Source organism: Canis lupus, chromosome 21 (genome assembly GCF_003254725.2).
Source record: "Canis lupus dingo isolate Sandy chromosome 21, ASM325472v2, whole genome shotgun sequence".
In the NCBI taxonomy this organism is placed as follows: domain Eukaryota; kingdom Metazoa; phylum Chordata; class Mammalia; order Carnivora; family Canidae; genus Canis; species Canis lupus.
This window is the reverse complement of record NC_064263.1, coordinates 1,628,684-1,648,659: the sequence shown is the minus strand read 5'-3', so window position 1 is coordinate 1,648,659 and position 19,976 is coordinate 1,628,684. Positions and strand designations below refer to the sequence as shown.

Here is a 19,976-nt window from a genome sequence, read left to right as displayed (position 1 = left end):
AGTAGGTTACTTAATATTATAGCACATTTTTTTCTTTAAATGTAGGTTTTCTTTCAAAATGTCAGAGTACTAAAAAGTTAATTATGAAGAAGAGAAAATGAAGAATATGCCAAATTCAGAATCCTAAAGAATATTTCTATCACTCACTCATTTAACACATAAATTAAAGTTAACATAAAGAAATGTTTTGCTGTCATCCTGATATCCAGATGATCAAATACAAAATACACATGGTACAAATCTTACAGATACCCAACTTAGAAATTATTCATATGTATGAATAGCTATCCTGCCACAAGTTGGTCATCACCACAGGCCCTGTGGTGAAATGGGCTGTCAGGCAGATCTGGCTAAATGCAGTAGACCCACTATCTACAGCCTCTTCCTCCCCTATGGCATAATCACTCAGGCTCAAATTCCACCAACTAAATAGTCATTCAGATGAATAAGCATTACTCTTAAAAAAATAAAATTCCACAGAGAGAATTAGAGATCAATAATTTTTACTTTAGAGCACATATGAGATAAATCTTATCTTTTTACTTTTAACAACTTATTGAGACAATATCCCAGAGGCAAAGGGATATATGGGTTACAAGGGAAGACAGTTGATAAGACTGTGAAGAATAATAAAAAGGAATTCAGTATCACTTTAAATATATATATATATATAATCAGGCAGAGAGCTTTTGAGGCAGAGTTAATTATTTTGTAATCCCAGTACTACCTCATTTTAATTATGTGACCACCCTTTCAAACCTTGGTTTCTTGATTTATATAACAAGGATTATAACTGCCTTAAGATTGTCATAAAAATTAAAATAATTATTAATATAAAGAATCTGGCATAGTTTCAACAGGTTTTTTTTTTTCTGTTCTTGGGATTCCAGATGAATAACACACCCTTTGATCCTCGAAGAATTCATCATTTAATAGGGAAGATAGACAAGGTAATAGCTCTGTTAAGTAACATCACAATGTGTGAAGAGTAAAACAAAGAAGTATCATATGTCGGAGGTGCAAAGAGGGTAGGAACCAGCTCATCATGAGCACTGGCAGAGCAAAGTTGACATTTTAGTGCAGTGCTGAGAAAGAAAAGGAATTTGTCAGTTGCCCCAATTCTGAGCTGGCATTATAGACAGAGGGAAAAGCATATGCAAAGGATCTAGAGAAGAAAGGTAAATAAAAAATTGAATATGAAAAAACTTTGTATTTCAAGTGTTTGAGGACGGCTCCACCTCTGGGAAGGAAGCATATGTAGAGAGAAGTGATTTATTTTCTCTTCTTTCTTAACCATAAGAATCCTTGCGTCTAGGACCCAGAAATCCAAAAAGCTATGTTTGTACTATACATCACTTATTATGAACTAAGCAATATTTTGTAAGTTAAATAGCAACCAAACCATCACTTATAATTTTCTATGGAATGATGTGTTGGCTCCAAAGCACCTATTTACCATAGAGCACATGGAATACAATTCATTCATTAAATAGCATTGTGGAAAAGAGCATGGGCTCTGGAACCAGACTTCCTGAATTCAAATTCCCCCTCTCTAAGATTTTGGACAATTTTTAAAAAGATTTTATGTATTTATTTGACAGGGAGAGAGAAGGAGCACAGGCAAGGGGAGCATCAGGCAGAGGGAGAGGGGGAAGTAGGCTTCTTGCTGAATGGGGAGCATGACTTGAGGCTGGATATCTGGACCCTTGGGATCATGACCTGAGCTGAAGGCAGACCACCAACTGAGCCACCCAGGTGCACTGTGGACCATTTTTATCCTTTCTAATTTAGTTTCCTCAGAGGTGAAATGAGGAAATTACTTAACCAATTCAACAAGTTGTAAGAAAAAAAAGGTAAGAATTACAGTTGACATATCTAAAGGACTTGGAGAGGACCTGGTATATAGTAAACTCCATAGAGGAATTGAGTATTATTTTCATTACTGTATTATACTTATACATCTAACAGTGATTAGTGAATGAGCTGAAATATCATAGTCAGTCTCTAATTGTAATTTTAGATTTTAATTCATCTTTACAATTTTAGAAATCCTACAAAAAAGTAAAATAAATAAGGGGGAGAGTGGGGTATAAAGTACAAAAATTATTCACAAATCCAATTACAATAACATCACCAAATCATAATATAACTAAAAGTAAGAAACAAGACCTTACAATTGTATTTGCATTCATTAAATTGCTTATTTCCCTGAATCATTATTTCACTAAACTGATTTAAGCCTGCAAAACAAGCAGATTTGTTGAGCTGGAATGAGGTGATGTGTAATTTTTTAAAAAGATTTTATTTATCCATGAGAGACACACAGAAAGAGGCAGAGACATAGGCAGAGGGAGAAACAGGCCCCTGCAAGCATCTGGATGCAGGACTTGATCCCAGGATTCTGGGATCACATCCTGAGCCAAAGGCAGATGCTCAGCTACTGAGCCACCCAGGTGTCCCTATTTTTTTTTTTTAAGTATCCATCAATAGATGATTCGATAAAGAAGATGTGATATAGACCTATATAGATAGATCTATCTATATCTATATATCTATATCTATATAGATCTATAGGAATATTATCCAGCCATAAAAAAGAATGAATCTTGCCATTTGCAACAACATTAATAGAGGTAGAGAGTATAATGTTAAGCAAAATAAGTCAGAGAAAGATAAATACCATGTGATCTCATTCATATGTGGAAGTTAAGAAACAAAACAAATGGAGTGCCTGAGTGGCTCAGTCAAGTGTCTAAATCTTGGTTTTGGCTCAGGTCATGATCTCGTGGGTCATGAGATCTAATCTCTTATTAGGCTCTGCCTTCAGCAGGGAGTCTGCTTGAAGATTCTCTCCCTCTCTACTCCTCCTCCTACTCATGCTCTTTCTCTTTTAAATAAATAAATAAATAAATAAATAAATAAATAATAAACAAAGTATCTTAAAACAAACAAAAACTAAACAAAACAAATGAGCAAAGGAAAAAAAGAGAGAGAGAGAGAAAGAGAGAGAGAGAGAGAGACAAACCAAGGAACAGATTCTTAACTATAGAGAACAAACTGATGGTTACCAGAGAGAATGTGTGTGGGGATATGGGTGAAATAAATGATGGGTGTTAAAGAGAACACTTATGATGAAAAATAAAATAAAATAAAGATATCACAGAAACATTTTTTAAAAACAGATTTCCAAAGGCTTTTCAGTGTTGGAAATTCAACATTTGTATAGCTAACATGTTTGAAGTGAACACTTACTATTATAGCTCTGCTTCTGGTTCTCTTTAGAAAGTATTTACTCACACTCAAGCTGAACTAGAACAATTTGCAAAAGAGGGCACCTTTTCCATTATGAATTCTTTCCTGACTTTCTTCTTTTTCAAAGAAAGGAAAAGTGTATCTTTTATAGTCATTTAAATACCAGTTCCTAGTTGCTGTTGCCCTTTAATGTGAATAGTTATATTCAATATTTATTTCGTGGTTAAATTCTTATTATCCTTTATTTTGGCTTAATACTGGATAATACGGATAATAGGGACACCTGAGTGGCTCAGTGGTTGAGCATCTGCCTTCCACTCCGGTCGTGATCCTGGAGTCCTGGGATCAAGTCCTGCATCAGGCCTGTATGCAGTCCTCCCTGCATGGAGCCTGCTTCTCCATCTGCCTATGTCTCTGCCTCTCTCTCTGGGTCTCTCATGAATAAATAAATAAAATCTTTAAAAATATACTGGATAATATATTCAACACATAAAAATAATAAGGAAACTTACTAATATAGTCCTGATAGTCTATATTGCCAAGACAGTTTTTTTTTGTGTGTGTGAAAAGAAAGACATGAAAACTAAAATACAATGTGGTTTATTCATCAGCATTAACAGGCTTAAGATAGAATCTCCATTTCATCAGTATTAATGACCTAAGATAAATCTTTTTTTAATGACCAAGAATAGATAGTACTACAATATATTAATGGGTTAATAATTTTTTAAATATTAGATCATTTTGTTATATGCACATGTGTATATCTATATAGAATAAAACTGACAAATTCTTTTTTTTCTCCTCATATGATATTAAAATCTGAAATTACCTATAAGAATTTTGGGGAAAATTATGGAAGCTTTATGATGTTTTCCCAGTCCTGAGTAATGAAAAATTCTTAGATGAATTTGAAGATTAGTTGTTATTTCTATGTTGTGCATATAATCGGTGCTCAATAGCTAGCCCTCATCATTTGGCTTGTACTAAATTAGGACTATCCATGTACATGAACCTACCATGATCTGATCCTCTATGAGCCAAAATTAAATGTAAGGTATGGCATGGCTCTAGCTACCAATAAATTATCTATCTCATTAGAAAAACAAGACATTTAAACACTAAACATTAAATAAAACATGACTAAATAGAGATGAGAAATGTAAATAGTAAGTGCTATAAGAATTTATAGGATGGATCCATCATTATGGGGTACTGCGGTAACAGAAAGTAGTCTTGAGGGGAAGGTAAAAACAACTTAATCTGGCCTTCTTCCTAGAGAGTATTTGAATGGATATGTAGGTTGAGATTTTTCTTTTTTTTTTTTTAAAGATTTTATTTATTTATTCATGAAAGACACGGGGTGTGGGGGCGGAGTAGGCAGAGACACAGGCAGAGGGAGAAACAGGCTCCACGCGGGGAGCCTGACATGGGACTTGATCACGAGTCTCCAGGATCAAGCCCTGGGCTGAAGGCGGCGCTAAACCCCTGAGGCCCCCGGGCTGCCCCGGATATATAGGTTGATAACTTCAATATAACACAGCAAAGGATAAGTGTGGGTTCATTATAATCAAGTGGAAACTAAATTTGAAAAATTAGATTTGGAGCAGATTTTTAAGACTTTACATGCCATCATAAGGAGAAATTGAGTTGTAACAATTAGGCGATGAGGAATCACTATTTTTTTGAGAAAGGAAAATAAATGATGATAATATTATTTTACAAAGATTAAGCTGAAGTCATGTACAGAATGCAGGGGCCAAGTATACCAGAAATTGAAGTCAAAGGTTTGAATTAAATTATGTCTCTGGAAAGAAATCAGAAAGGACATGTACAAGAAATCCTAGAAAGATTATAAGGAAATTCCTTGTATTGCTCCTGAAACACTCTCAAACTTCAGATGAAGAATAAAGAAAATGTTTGTAAGAACCACTCTAAGATAGGACTATGGGACTCAGGCTCACCCGAAGAGTGACATGTAGCCAGATGGAAGTCAATCAATTCATATATTGGCACTGCAGGTACAAAGAATAAGCTTTATTTCTTCATTGCTATAAACCACAATACAGTGAGTTATATAGAGAAGTAAACATCATTAAAATTCAATGAGATATTCACTAAAACAATGTCTTGAACTGTGCACTGTGAGAAAACAAGCAGAGTAAAATTAATTCTTCCAAAGAGTAGATAAAATTTGAGTATGATTTTAAAACCTGAATGCAAGTTTATCAACTAAAGTAAAAGGTTAAATGAATTACAGAGAAAGACAAAAGCATGTGGTTGTACAGTGGCATCATTACTTTGAAAAGTAGAGAAAAGGACAATTTGGCTACAGAGACAGATTTGTCGGAAGAGTCACTAAATATGAGAATAACCAGAGAGGAAAGGTCCAAATTGGGAAGATCTTTGAATGCAAATCTAGACGGTTCTGATTTTATTTTAAATCACACTTGAGTAAGCAGGGAATTAGCATTATATATATTTTTGTTGTTGTTGTTTTTGTTTGTTCTTTATTTACTTGTCTTCAGGACAATAACTTTTGTAGTGTTAGTAGTAGGAAAGACAGACCAGTGGATTCAAATGTTGGTCTGGAATTTTGAATGGCTTTTTGTAGAAAAGAAGGGATTGACAGATTATCACATCTCTATTCGATTAAGTAATGAAAGCCAAGTGAATGTTATATGGGAAAATTCAGGTCACTTTTTGATGAGCAGATAAAATAAGGAGTTAAAATAGTTGTACAAAAAGATAAGTTTGTATACAACAACCTGGGAGTTCAGAGGCAAAGTCACAAAGATATCAACCTGTAAGATAATTAGAATAGTGTATGTAAATAACTATAATACAAGGTACAGCATAATTAGTATCAAAAGAAATAAGACACCATGGTAGTCCAGAAATAGGGAACAATATTTCTTGCTGGGAAAATTACAGAAATTTGTTTTTCACTAGGAGGGGGCATGCTTTTGTATGCTTTCTCTTTTTTCTCTTCTTCTCCTCCTCTTCCTTTCTCTCTTTTCTCTTTCTCCCTTCTTCTCCACTTTTTCTTCCTCTTCCCCTTCCCCCCTTTCTTCTTCTTCATCATTGTTGCTGTCATTGTCATCTTCTGAGATGGAATGTGAAGTTTATTGATAACTAAACTTTAGTGTCCATGGGATGATATTAAGGTATTGTTAAATAAGGGAAATTATCATACGGTTTCACTTATATGTGGACTATAAGAAACAGTGCAGTGGGTCATAGGGTAAGGGGAGGAAAACTGAAAGGCAAGTCATCAGAGGGAGAGAGAAAAACCATGAGACACTCTTAACTATAGGAAACAAACTGAGGGTTAAAGGAGGGGAGGTCCGTGGGAGGATAGGGTAATTCGGTAATGCATTAAGGAGGGCACATGATGTGATGAACCCTGGGTGTTACATGCAACTGATGAATCATGGAACACTAAACCTGATATTGTTTGTACTTTATGTTGGTGAATTGCATTTAAATTAAAAAAATAAAGTACTTCAGAATTAAAAAAAAAAGACAAATAGCATGTGGAAGGCTCATAACCAATTAAGAATAAAGTATATTTTGAAAATAGAGGGTCATTTCGTCAGTTAAATGTCTGTCTTCGGCTCAGGTCATGATCTCAGAGTCATGGGATGGAGCCCCATATCTGGCTCCCCGCTCAACAGGGAGTCTGCTTCCCCCTCTCCCTCTGCCCCTGCTCATGTGCTCGCTCTCTCTCTCTCTCTCCCTCTCAAATAAATAAAATCTTTAAAACAAATAGCAAGCATATCTGTTACATAGAATAGTGGACGCATGAAAAGGAAGAGTAAGAGGTAAATTTGAAAAGATAACTTAGGACTAGAACATTTGAGTGGGAAACTAACAAATGAAAACATCAGTAAATAAAGAGAAAGGATCCATGGCATACTTTCAGCAGTCACAATCTACTCTACTGCAGTAATGTTTAATCCTCCTAGGTCAGTCTTCCTCATTTACAGATGTTACTCCGTCTGGGTAACAGTGATCCATTCAACATCCTGACCTCTGTTTTTTAACCTCCTCGCCTTCCTTAAACTTGCACTCCATCTCACCTTAGCCACCCACTGCAAAGGTCATAGCCTGGATTTTGCCATTACCAATGATTTTGCCTTTATCAAAATCTCAATTTTTAGTTACAACTCTCTGCCCACAGCCTCTTTTCTGTCTGTTTAGCACTTTCTACTCAAATAAATCTTCAACCTCTCAGGCTCTGCAATCCTTTGATCAATTCACTATATTTCTGTCCATCACATCCTCATGTCCTCAAGCACCTTTCCTTTCTATCATCTGACATAGTCACTCATTATAAGCACTTTTCCTTAAACACACTCCATTCTATGTACCTCCCCAATCTCTCCCTTATATTCCACTCACTTGACACATCTCTAACTCCAACTGCAGCCTTTGTCCCATTCACTTCATGGTTGTCAATGTGAAACTGACTGTGGATGTAAAAAGATGCATAACTTTGAATACAGATTTTGCCTTAAATTTGTAATCTTATGTATTTTTCCAATAATAAACATAACATCTTACCTGTATCTGTATCCATTCATGCTACCCTACCTCTTAGTACAACTAATGAGCTGTTGTTGGCATTTCTGTGCACTGGATCCATACACTCTTACCTAGTTCAAGGAGTTTCTGCAGTTACCCCCTCTCTCTCCTGTAAGGATCATTTGTTTCATCCATATGGAATCATTCTTATCAGTAAACATAGTACTATCTTAAAAGAAAAATTTTCTTGGTTCAACACCCTCCACTCCAGCTCCCATCTTATTTTCTCTATTCTCCTTTATAGCAAGACTTCTTCCAAGAGTTGTCTAAACTCTATCTCACATATCTTCTATTTTCTCTTATATATAATCCTGTGAGGCCTTGACAACCAGTCATGCCACTAAGTATCTCCACATTGCCAGAGGGAATAAATTGGATGTAAGGGAATTCAAATTGAAGTAATGACAATCAAAATGGAAAGAAAGAAATTGATAGGAAATGCTATAGAAACTAAACTAATAGAACTTGGCAATTGATTATGGAGAAATGGAGAGACTTTAGCACTTTATTCATTCACAAGATATTTTTTATTCTTCTATGAACATTCAATAATTTTTAAAAGTATAGATTTTATTATTCCAGATAAGAAAATTACCTTGAATTTCCTTCAAAATGGAAAGATCATAAGCATTGAAATACCTAAAAATAAAATTTCTCAGGGCACCTGGGTGGCTCAGTTGGTTAAGCCTGACTCTTGGTTTTGGCCCAGGTCATGATCTCAGGGTCCTGTAAGGTTCTGCGCTCAGTGTAGAGTCTGCTTGAGATTTTTTCTCTCTCCTCCTCTGCTATTCTCTCTGCTCATGCACGTTCTCTCTCTCTCTTTCCCTCTCTTTCTCTCTCAAATACATAATTAAATAAAGTATAAAAAATAAAATAAATTTAAAAATATTCTCAGCTCTTATGGTACCTGTCATACATTTTCTACATAATTAATGAGAATTAGATTCTTTTTTTTAAATTTTTTTAAAATTTATTTATGATAGTCACAGAGAGAGAGAGAGAGGCAGAGACACAGACAGAGGAAGAAGCAGGCTCCATGCACCGGGAGCCCGATGTGGGATTCAATCCCAGGTCTCCAGGATCGCACCCTGGGCCAAAGGCAGGCGCTAAACCGCTGCGCCACCCAGGGATCCCCAGATTCTTTAATTGAGGTATTAAGTATTTTGGAGCACTGACTTTCCACCAGGCATTGTTTGAGGTTACAAAGGGAGCAAAACAAAGTGATCTCTGTCCTGTTTGATCTTATAGATTAGAAGAGAAACAGAAATTGAGCAAAGGAATACAAGTGCAATGAGATTGAACAATCAATTATAATTGTGATTAGTTTTACAAAAAAAAAGAAAGAGTATTATAATATATATTATACACACATACATAGAAACAGAGATTCAATATATATATAGAAACATTATATAGAAAAAAACATATAGAAAAATTATAGTACCCTTTCTTTAATATATACCTATATATGTATATGTGTATATATATTTACATGTGTATGTGTGCATATAAATGTGTGTGTGTGTATATATATATATATATATATATATAGAGAGAGAGAGAGAGAGAGCAAGAGAGAGACATACAGACAAAGAAACAGAGATTAACCTGTTTGGGTGGGGAGTGACAGGGGGTAGAGAGTCAGGAAAATACTTCTTTTTGAAGTAAAACTTAGTTGTCTACAAAACTGGAAATGACTAAATAATTCTACTTTGCAAACAGTGGGAACTTTTCCTGGGGAGCAACATAGAATATGAGAGGAAGATGGTTTTTGGAATTAGTATAGTCCAAGATTTGAAGACCTTACTTGCCATTTAATAGCTCACTGATGTTGAGCAAGTTATTTAGCCTTTCAAATACTCACTTTCCTCTTAATTAAAATAGAGATAATCGTATCTACCTTGTGTTTAAAAGATTTAAATGACAATTTAGTTACTTGCACTTACAGCACCAGGCTTATAGCAAGTGTTCAAAATGTTTATTCTCTCTTTACATCTAGACTTTTTAATGCATACAAAGCCCCATGATGAGGCTGTGATAACTGACATTTCCCCTCTGGAAATATTTATCTTTTGAACGATATCATTCATAGATCTTTCAAAATCAGTAAGAGTTTATAAAATAAAATATGTGGTGAACTGTTTACAGAGTAAATCAGGGCCTGGTATGCTTAGTACCTCAAATCTGAGCGCTAACAGCAGGAATGCTGGCATTCTCAATAACAAGACTAAAGGGAGAAAACAATCTGTGCAGATTGAAGGGTAAAAATAAACTCTTAACTAGTTAAAACAACCCATTTGTCACGTTTTCTCCCAGAGTTATGCAACCAGACAGTTGATCAAATGAGCTAACAGAACTAATTCCTCCAAGATATTTTAAGTCCCATGACTTCTTGGTGATTACTGTATGAATAAATAGACAGCTTTGGGTAAGAAACTTTTCTGGAAAGACCAATTTCTCTGAAGAATGTTGAAAATGAGCAAGAGAACTAAATGCTCTAGAACTAAATGGTAATGTGGGTTTCTAGGTAGGTGCAAGTTACAGAAGTTCACTTCAGTGAACTTAAGTAAGAGACTTGTGTTTTCAGAAAATACATAATATGAAAAGAGAAAAGATACTTTAAAAATCCAAGATTAGGGTCTGTAATATGACCTGACTTCATAGGAATTGAGACTGGAAGGTAGCTAAATCCAAATGGTCCTATAAATCTTAGTAACAGGAGTGTATGGTTATTTCCTTTATATCTTTCCCAATGATGCATTTCAGCTCTTATACATAACTTTTTTACTCGCCAATGGCTTGTCTTAACTTCTGATTTGAATAGACCCTCCTTACCTTATAGAAGGTGTGCGTGTCCAAACTGCTTCCACATAGCTTAGCCTTACCTTTATCTTTGTATCTTACTGCTTTTAGTTTCTTATAGAAAGGACTATGGATATAGCAATTTATGATTAATGTGCTTAATGCAGTGAATAAAGTCCACCATATTTCTGAGGCATTTCTTTATCTTTGTAAGGGAAAAAATATTCTGGTAAAAATAAATATTTTAATGAATCACACAGAAATTATAGTTTCTACTTAAAATCACAATGGAAAAGAACCAACTCTGATTAAGGTGGGAGACCTCCACAGAACTATTTAGAGATCTTCAAAGCATTTAATTATTGAATTGGATATTAATATGTCATTTGGAATCATTATATTTTTATTTTTATTTAGTTTCCTTTCAAGTCAGCATAGTAGTTGCCCATTATTAATGGGACCAGTCAAACTAGCTTTCAGAAAAGGGTCCTTGGCTTTAGAATGAGGACCCAAGTTCATTCAAAAGCTAATATGTTATTATACTCATAGGTTTTGGTGGCATCTCATAAAAATCAAATTACCAACATTTTTAGCAGGTACCAAAATCTTTTCATATTTGAAACACAGACAGATATACAGACATATACACACAATGCAAAAAGTCTTAGTAAGAAAACTTACTAAGAAAACTTAGTAAGAAAATCACCCATAAAAGTTTTAAATTATAGACTTATTACAAAACTATATATGCTTTTGGTTATGTCAATATAGAGAAGTTTCTGTAATTTATTTGTGAATAGAAATTTTCTTTTAAAAAGCAAACATATTTAATTTCTTAAAAATACAAACCTTTCTTTAAAAGAAGGAAAACCTGGGATCTCTGGGTGGCTCAGTGGTTTAGTGCTTGCCCTCAGCCCAGGGCATGATCCTGGGGTCCCAAGATCGAGTCCTGCATCGTGCTCCCTGCATGGAGCCTGCTTCTCCCTCTGCCTGTGTCGCTGCCTCTCTCTCTCCTCTGTGTGTGCGCGCGTGCGTGTGTCCCTCATGAATAAATTTAAATAAATGAATAATAAGGAAAACTTTTTAACATAGTTCTCAAAGTGAATATTCAACCCTTTGTTAGATTTTTTGTATTTACTTTAATAGCTTATTGTTTTAATGCTAGAGAGCTTATAGTTTTGTTCAGAAAACAATATATAGCTGACTTTACTTTTATTTTTTCCAAGTTATTGAGGCACATGGGCTGAGCCTTCAGATTATGGTGGAGAGAGATGAATATATTCCCCTAAATCACAGTGTTAAGAACAGGAGAAGAAAATTGTCTTAAAATTCAGTAATCAGAAGAAAGTAATTACAGTCTAAGGCAGTGCCTTGATCAATTTTTTTCTTGATGTTTGGGAAAGGGGAAAAAATATTGGTTTCTCTGATTTTCAGAATATATATATTAGTGATGAAAAACATCTTCTAATAATAAACCCCTCTAGTTCTTCTCAACCTCCTTAGATAAATACTATTCATAAAGGTACATTTATCTGAAGATAACACAAGTTATTTATTTTTTCTTGTCAGGAGAGCATTCAATTTCCTTATTTACATAACAATGACTCATCTTGAGAAACTATGAGTCAGAGTAATATACACCTTTTGAGGTGAGAAAACAACATGTAGTCTATCTGGACTTGTGAAATTGTTTCTTATCAGGTCCTTATTTTGGGATTGAAAAGAAGGCATCTGGACACTTTTCTAAATGATTAACATTTCCAAAGATCATAACTTGCATTTTATTTGTAAATAAGAATATATTAATGTGCAACATTTAGATTTCTAAGCTCTCCATAATATTAGCATTCTCATTGTACATGATAAAATGGATCCAGAGCAGTTCTGTGATTCCTTCACCGTTTCAGTAGAGGCAGGGCTGGAGCTAGGATTTCCATCACTTATCTACAAATCACAAGTTGATATCCAATATGTCCCAAAAAGACAAGTGTAGTGATATATCTCACACATAGCACAATGTTAAGGGGCATAGTGTGAACTATTTATTCATTTACTTTCTTCCTTCTCTCATCTTTGTCATTATCATTATTGTTGTTGTTATTATTATTACTGTTTATTATTGTTGTTGATGATGTTATTTATTTGGGCTTTTATTTCCTTAACAGAGGGCTTACATAGTGCAACGATTATATATTTATATTCAGATTGCTAAAGACAGTAAAAAATTAATTACAAATGAAACATCTATTAACACTCAAGTACCATTAAAATACAGACGGTGTAGATTCATCTTCAATGAGTATTTATCACTAGCCTCGAGTTGAATCCTGCAGACTGAAATTTTTGTAAGTTTTCCAGATTTTTTGGATGTCATTGTCTCGCTATTCTGCAATCCACTTGGAGAAACAGTTCTCTAAATTACATTCTACTTAGGAAAAAGCACTCTAACTGTTTGTAAATAATTTGAATAAATAAGAAAATCAATGACCATGAAGACATAGGAGGAGAATAATGTTCTTTCAGCTGGAGAACTTCTGTTTATTAGGAGTTAGGGTAATTTGGGGTCATCTTCTATTGGCATCCAATTCCAATATAGGGCAGCCTACTATCCCAGGAAAGACAGGTATGGGGAAAGAGATGAAGACACAATGCAGTGTCTCCTGGGAGACAAAAATAAATAATTGAAATAAAAATGAACTATCTTCACTAAAGAGATAAGCCTCACAACTGTGTGCCTTATAGGACTGTTTCTCTTTCCTTTTATCATCAGACCCTACCCAATAAAAGAAATTACAAGCTTAGCCACATGTAACTTGAACTATTAACGATTGCAGCTGAAATAAACCAAGTATTCATGGCAGACAGTCAGTGATTTATGTAGTATGTGTGGAATACCTGGTCTGTTATACTCTATGATTGAAATTCCTCAAACAGAGTGAAGTCAAGAAAATAGCTGTTAATGACCCAAGATCAGAAAATTCCTATTTTTGCCCCATTTCCACCAATAGCATTCCATAGGACCTTGTGCCAGTTTTGACTTTTAACTCTTTGACTTTTAACTCTCTCATCTTAAAAAGAAAAGGAGGGGGATTATATTACCTAAGGTGGACTTTAGTCAGAACATAATTATCCCACAAAATGTAGAGCAATGTAGATTGCTGACTATTTCAACTGTTAAGGAACAAGACATATCTAAAGAGCTTTCTCATCTGTTCGTAATGCATCACTATCAAGGTAAAATGTAAGAGAACCAATTATTTCTTACAATGCAGCTCAAATTAGATAATATCACTTGAAGCTTCTTACTCAAATATTTTAATTTTATTTTTAATATCTAGTTGAAATACCAGCAAACTGTTTGGGTCCTGGAGTAACGCTTAACAATGTCTTTGGACATATAGGAATAATTTGAGAAACACTAGAAGGCCCTACCTGGCCAAAATCACCTCCCAAATACTCCCAGGAATGCTTATCCTTTGAGTCATTGTTAAGTATGAAAACTGTAAAAGAACTAGTTTGCAGCTCACAAATACTATGTGAAAGAGAAGAGAGATAATACATGGGTTTAACTTTTCTTAGCCAATAATATCAGTAATACTTTGGTATTATTAAGAGACGGATCCAGATATTGAAGGGCTGTATTATTTTCCTTTAAAAAATACAGAAATGTTAGTATAAAAGTGGATTCTAAAGGAAATTTTCATTTATGAGATGGGAAGAAACTAAAACAGATTACTGAAGCTTTGGAGATTCAGGTTGCTTTTTTCTGAACAATTAAAACAATTTACTAAAATTACTATATAGAAATATTTTCTAAATTCAACCTTAATTTTGCTGCCTCTCTACAACATTCTACAGTGCTCAGCAATTTCTAGCACTCACAGGAAACTATGCAAGTAAGGGTTTTAAGTTTAATAAGGACCATGATAAATCATGTATTACTAAATCATCAGATTAACAGACATAGAATAAGAATAGTACTGAATCAATGTTAAGTGTGGATAGGGAGATCAACAAAGCTAAATTTAGGGACTTCTTCAGGTGGACAAATCAAAGATAGACACTGAACAAGATGAGTCCTCATAAGGGGGCTTACAAGCAAGAAGTTTTTGAAGATAAACTTCTCATCTTTGAATACACTCAACAGATATCACTAGCAGGCCAAATCCTGCTATTAGGGGAAAACACAGGAAAAAAAGAAAATGTGAGGAAATAAAAGAAGTTGGAAAGTATGAAGGACGATATAAAAGAAGTAGAAGAGGAAAATAGATTAGAAAAATGCAAAACAGAAGTCATTGACTTATCTGAAAAGAACAGTCTAAATCATGAACCATGTCCAGAATCTCAATCTCTTTGATGCAAATATCAGCGATATTTTGTCTAGATTGTTTTGCAAAAAAAAAAAAAAGCAAATATAACCTTCCTGTTCTCCGTGAACTTAAACACTTTCCACCTAAAGTTGGCCACATTCATTCCTCAAGGCGCATATCAAATTAATAGTAGATAGGTAGGTGGGTAGGTAGGTAGGTAGATAGATAACAAATGAACACATAAAGGTTTTCTTTGCCAGAGGTCACCTTTCCTCCCTTTGAATATCCAGTGCATCTTTCCTTTACATCTTATATCATTTTACTTACTGTATCTAGATTTCTTCCCCTGCTCTCCTTTCTCATCTCACACACATATATGAAGGTCATATATGTGGATTACACACAGACCTTATCTAAACATGCACATACTCCCATAAGCATAGACATCCCCAAACACACACAAGCTGCTCAGAGAAACATCTGTGCTAAATTACATCCGTGTCCTCTGTGGTACTTTATACACAGCAATCTCCTAACATTTAGGGGAGGAAATTAGCTCCTGGCAACCTAGTGAGGGAACTAGCATTGGAATTCACCAGGCCTCGGCTAAGTCTTTTGATAGGTGAAAGCCCTATCCAATCTCATAGCTTCAGCTGCCACCTCTAAATGAGGACACAGTTTATCAGCTGTGCAGAAAGCATTTAGAGCTTCATCATCTCATTGTGCTTTCTGGTCAGATTCTTTCTCTGGTTATCTTATAGATATCAAACTCAGTACTCCTAAAATGAAAGTCATCAGCTTTTCTGCCGTAGATGTGTTCTTTTTCCCTTCGTTCACATCACCCAGCACCCAGAGCTAGAAACCTTCACATCATTATTGAAGAGGCCCATACCCTTGTCCCCAGAACTCCCCATTGTATGCCAATTTCAAATATTCCTTGTTTTCTTTTCCTTTTTTTAAAATCTAGTACCTTTTCTTCTCTTTTACCACCATAATTCAAATCTGGGCTTTTATTCCTTCTACTTTGCATTATTGAAAAAATGTAATTGATTTACTGGTCTCTGCTCCAATTTCAATATATACATCTCAGGAAAATACTAGTCCTCTGTTCAAAACTTCAGTGTTCCAAATTATTTACAGATTAAAGTCTGAATGTCTTACTCTTATAATCAAGTCCCTCTGTTTTTTGTACTCCATTTATATTTCCAAACTTGCCTAGTATCATTTCTCTTCACATACCCATATGACAGAAAAGTTGATATTCCTATTTCTAATGGTTTCCTCTCATTTTGTCTTTATTCTTACAGCTTCATTTACTTTTTGTCTTCTTTTCCTCCTTATTCAAATCCTCACTATTTCTGTAAGTGCCTCAAATGTACAGAATACTTTAGGAATATCTTGTTCATGGCACTCATCACTTCCTATCTTCATTTACAATTTTGAGCATATGTTGTTTCTTTCTCTAAGAATACATTTGATGAGTGCTTGAGAGCACAGCTAATGGCTGATTTATCCTTATAACTCCCATAATGCCCAACAAAATGTTTGAATATTATAGATATTTAATAAATGTATCTTGACTTATGAATAAATATTAATTCATATGACAATGATACAGAAACTTTTTACTTCTTTAGAAAGAAAACACAATTATTTACCATGGGAAATGTTCATATTTATTTGTTTCCCCTGGGATATAATCAGTAACGAAACTAGCAGTTTTGACTAACATTTTCAGTAATTATTATTTAAAATGGTACTGAACATACATGCAATCTAATCCTTAAAGGAAGGCTAGATTTCAGATTGAGTCTAAGTATACTTACTTTAGCGCATCAAAAACTTAGCAGTCATCAAACAGACATTAACTACCAAACCACGATGTGTCATTTCCAGAATTGGAAGAAAACTGTGACATCCATTCTATGCTTAAAGAATGTTCTTTATTTCCCAGGTGTGATGGGAGAGTATGAGCCGAAAATCGAGGTCCATTTTCCTTTCACGGTTACAGCTGCTAAGGGAACAACTGTTAAGATGGAATGCTTTGCACTTGGCAAGTAAGTGCATATTCTTCCATAATTAGATACAATTGTTTATTAAAATATGGCATATATTATTTTTGGATTACTTACTTTGCTTGATTTCATTTTCCCTGAAGCTCCTTGGTGGCTATTCATTAAAAAACTAGAGGGTGGTCAAATGGGAACTGATGGAGTAACCAATTATAATGATCTTTGTAGTGATTTCTATGAATAATAATGCATATAGTTTTACCATTTTAACATAAAGGAAACTTCTTTAAATAAGAGTTTTACATCTTTGCCAACCTGTCTTAAATTTCCAATGTCATTATTACATTTCATTCAGCAATGATATAAATAAAAAGTGGATAAAAAGATAGGGTGCTAGCTGCTCCTCATGCAAAGCGTATAGATTCTGATAAGATATAGTGAGACAACAGTATTAAAATCATAAAGATAATAGTTGCAGTGAACCAACTGATTACTTTAAAATCCCCTAAAAGAATGCTAACATGATAGCACCAGCTGTCGATATGTACAGCATGTAATCATTCCCCAAATCAGAGAGATGATTTATATCACACTATAATGACTGCTATACTTAATGATTCTATTTCTGAGGGCTTAAATTCTATGATATATAATCACTTGTCAATGATATTTATGAGTATTGAGTGTAGATGCAGGAGTGAGATTTTGATTATATTTGATTAGAGTATTATGATTTAAACAGGGTGTTGTTGTTGTTGTTTTGAGGGTGATAAGACCTCAGGGTCCTTTCTAGACTCTATAATTATAATTTGCATAAATGCATCTCTATCAAAGTTACTAAGTTAATATCGAGGAAGCCTTCTAAACCCAAAGATATTAAGTGCACATGATTAAATCATACCTTAAAAGTCTTATTTTTCACCATTTTCCCATATTGTGATGTCAAATATGTCTGAAAATGTCCTGAGTAATCAGTTAAGTTCTGATAAATACAAAAATAATGTTTTTTGGCTTGGTGCCAAAGGTCTTCATCTATCCTGCAGTTAAATAATTCTTAAATGCCAGAATTTGCACTAACATGGAGAATGAGTTACTAGCAGAGGTAGTAGAGGCTCTTTCCCTATACTTCTCTAAGGATATAATATCCAATAAGCTAGATGTAATGTGTTCTGAAAAGGGAGAAACGGTCTAGGTCAGGGTTGGAAATGAAAACTGTAGACATTCTCTTTTACTGACCATTCAACTACCTTCTCAGGGTAAATATTAAGAGTAGAAGCTAGGCAGCCTTAAATAGCTTCCTTGTGTTAACTACATTATTATATAACATTTTAAAGTGGTATATGCAGGAAATAGAAATGAAGAGCCTTTTCTTTTCTTGTTCAGCATTCAGCCCAGAGACTTTAGTTAGGGGAGAAGAGATGTCTGATATTTACCAGGTCTGCTTTAAACACTGAACACAATACTCTTGAAAGAAAATGAGAGATAAGACTATCTGTCAAAGGGCAATTCAAGTAAGGGATCCCTTAGGGCCCTAGAAAATATTTCATTTCAAAGATCTTCTCTAAATGTAATTGAAAGTTGATAATATTTTCAACTGTTTGTGCTCAGTTCTTAAGTCCACTTTATTTAACTTACTAACTAGGTAATATGGAGTAAAATGAGAACTTTAAAGTTTGGAGAGTTAGTAACTTAGAAAGCAGCTATTATCTTTAGGGCTCTGGGGAAAAACAAGAAAAGCTGGAATTACTTAAAATTGGAAGCTCAGAGGTTCCCATCTGGTGTTCCTCATCAGCCCTTACAACACAAAACAGAGTAAGAAGGGTGGAACGGACACAGGTTCCACTTTACATTTTCCAACTTATCTCTACCTCTTTTTTTTTTTTTTCAACATTTTTATTTATTTATTTAGAGGGAGAAAGAAAGAGAGAGGGAATGAGAGAGTATGAGTAAGGGAGGGGCAGAGGGTGAGGGAGAAGCAGACGCCCCGCTGAGCAGAGAGCTTGATGGGAGGTTTGATCCCAGTACTGGGAGATCGTGGCCTAAGCTAAAGGCAGATGCATAACCGACTGAACCACCCAGGTGCCCCCAAACTTATCTCAATCTTTGAACCACACTTCTTTCTATACCTCATCCACAGGTATTTTTCTACTTCTCTGGCCCTGTGACTCAGTTCTGTCAGTCTAAAATATCCTGCCTTCACAATCCTAGTTAGTCTTCACATTTTAGGGCAAAAGCCACTTCTCTGCTAAGTCCTGCCTTCTCTACTTGAGATCTCTTACCTTTGGAACTATATGACCACTCATGTTCATTGGTCAGAGTGCCCCCTTGGGTCAGCTGTGTATATCTGTCCTCTTTTACTTCTTTACAATTTTTTGATCCCTAGAGTATTTTTACATGCGGTAGGTGCTACTATATTTAATGAATTTAATTCAGGTATGAGAACGGCCAATCTTTTGTAATAGGAAGTATGTTACTGCCTTAGTTTGGTAAGACAGAAGTCTCTAGACACCTTTCACATGTCTTGGCCCTGAAAATTCTGACCATATCACATTAGCTATGGTTTTCTGACAGATTTCATTTTACCATGTGACCTTTTGCAGACCCCAAAAAGATCACTAGATATGTCACATAGCTACCAACAAAGGAGCAAAACTTGGTCATTGATGCTTAAATGGCCCTGGGTACAAGGGCAAACAGGGGTTATTCTGTAATGAAAAAGCCATATGCCATAAAGCAAATTTAGTTTATTTACTATGACAATCCTACAAGCTAATAGTGTCATAGGCAGATCTTTTATTTTTTTTTTTTGACTTTACATGTTCCTTATCTTGCTTTTGCAGCCATTAACACACAATCAGATCAACTGTGCTCAAAACTGTGCCTTGAACCAGTTACTGTAATAATTACGTGGGTGACCTTTCCAAGCTCATCTGAAACTTGGTGCCGAAGTGGGAGGGAAGAATGCATTCAATTTTCCCATTCAGATAGCATTTACAAACGATCTTCTGTTACA

At 34.8% G+C, this 19,976-nt stretch overlaps 1 protein-coding gene across 4 annotated transcripts in view; it reads left to right on the top strand.

Moving 5' to 3' along the window:
* The window catches only part of CNTN5 (contactin 5), a 1,295,471-nt gene that overhangs the window by 945,465 nt on the left and 330,030 nt on the right, over window positions 1-19,976 (top strand). For all 4 annotated transcript variants that reach the window (XM_025420999.3, XM_025420992.3, XM_049098649.1 and 1 more), the window contains one exon: window positions 16,906-17,008. In XM_025420999.3, the coding sequence (XP_025276784.1) occupies window positions 16,906-17,008 (103 nt within the window). The remainder of the gene's footprint in view (window positions 1-16,905; window positions 17,009-19,976) is intronic.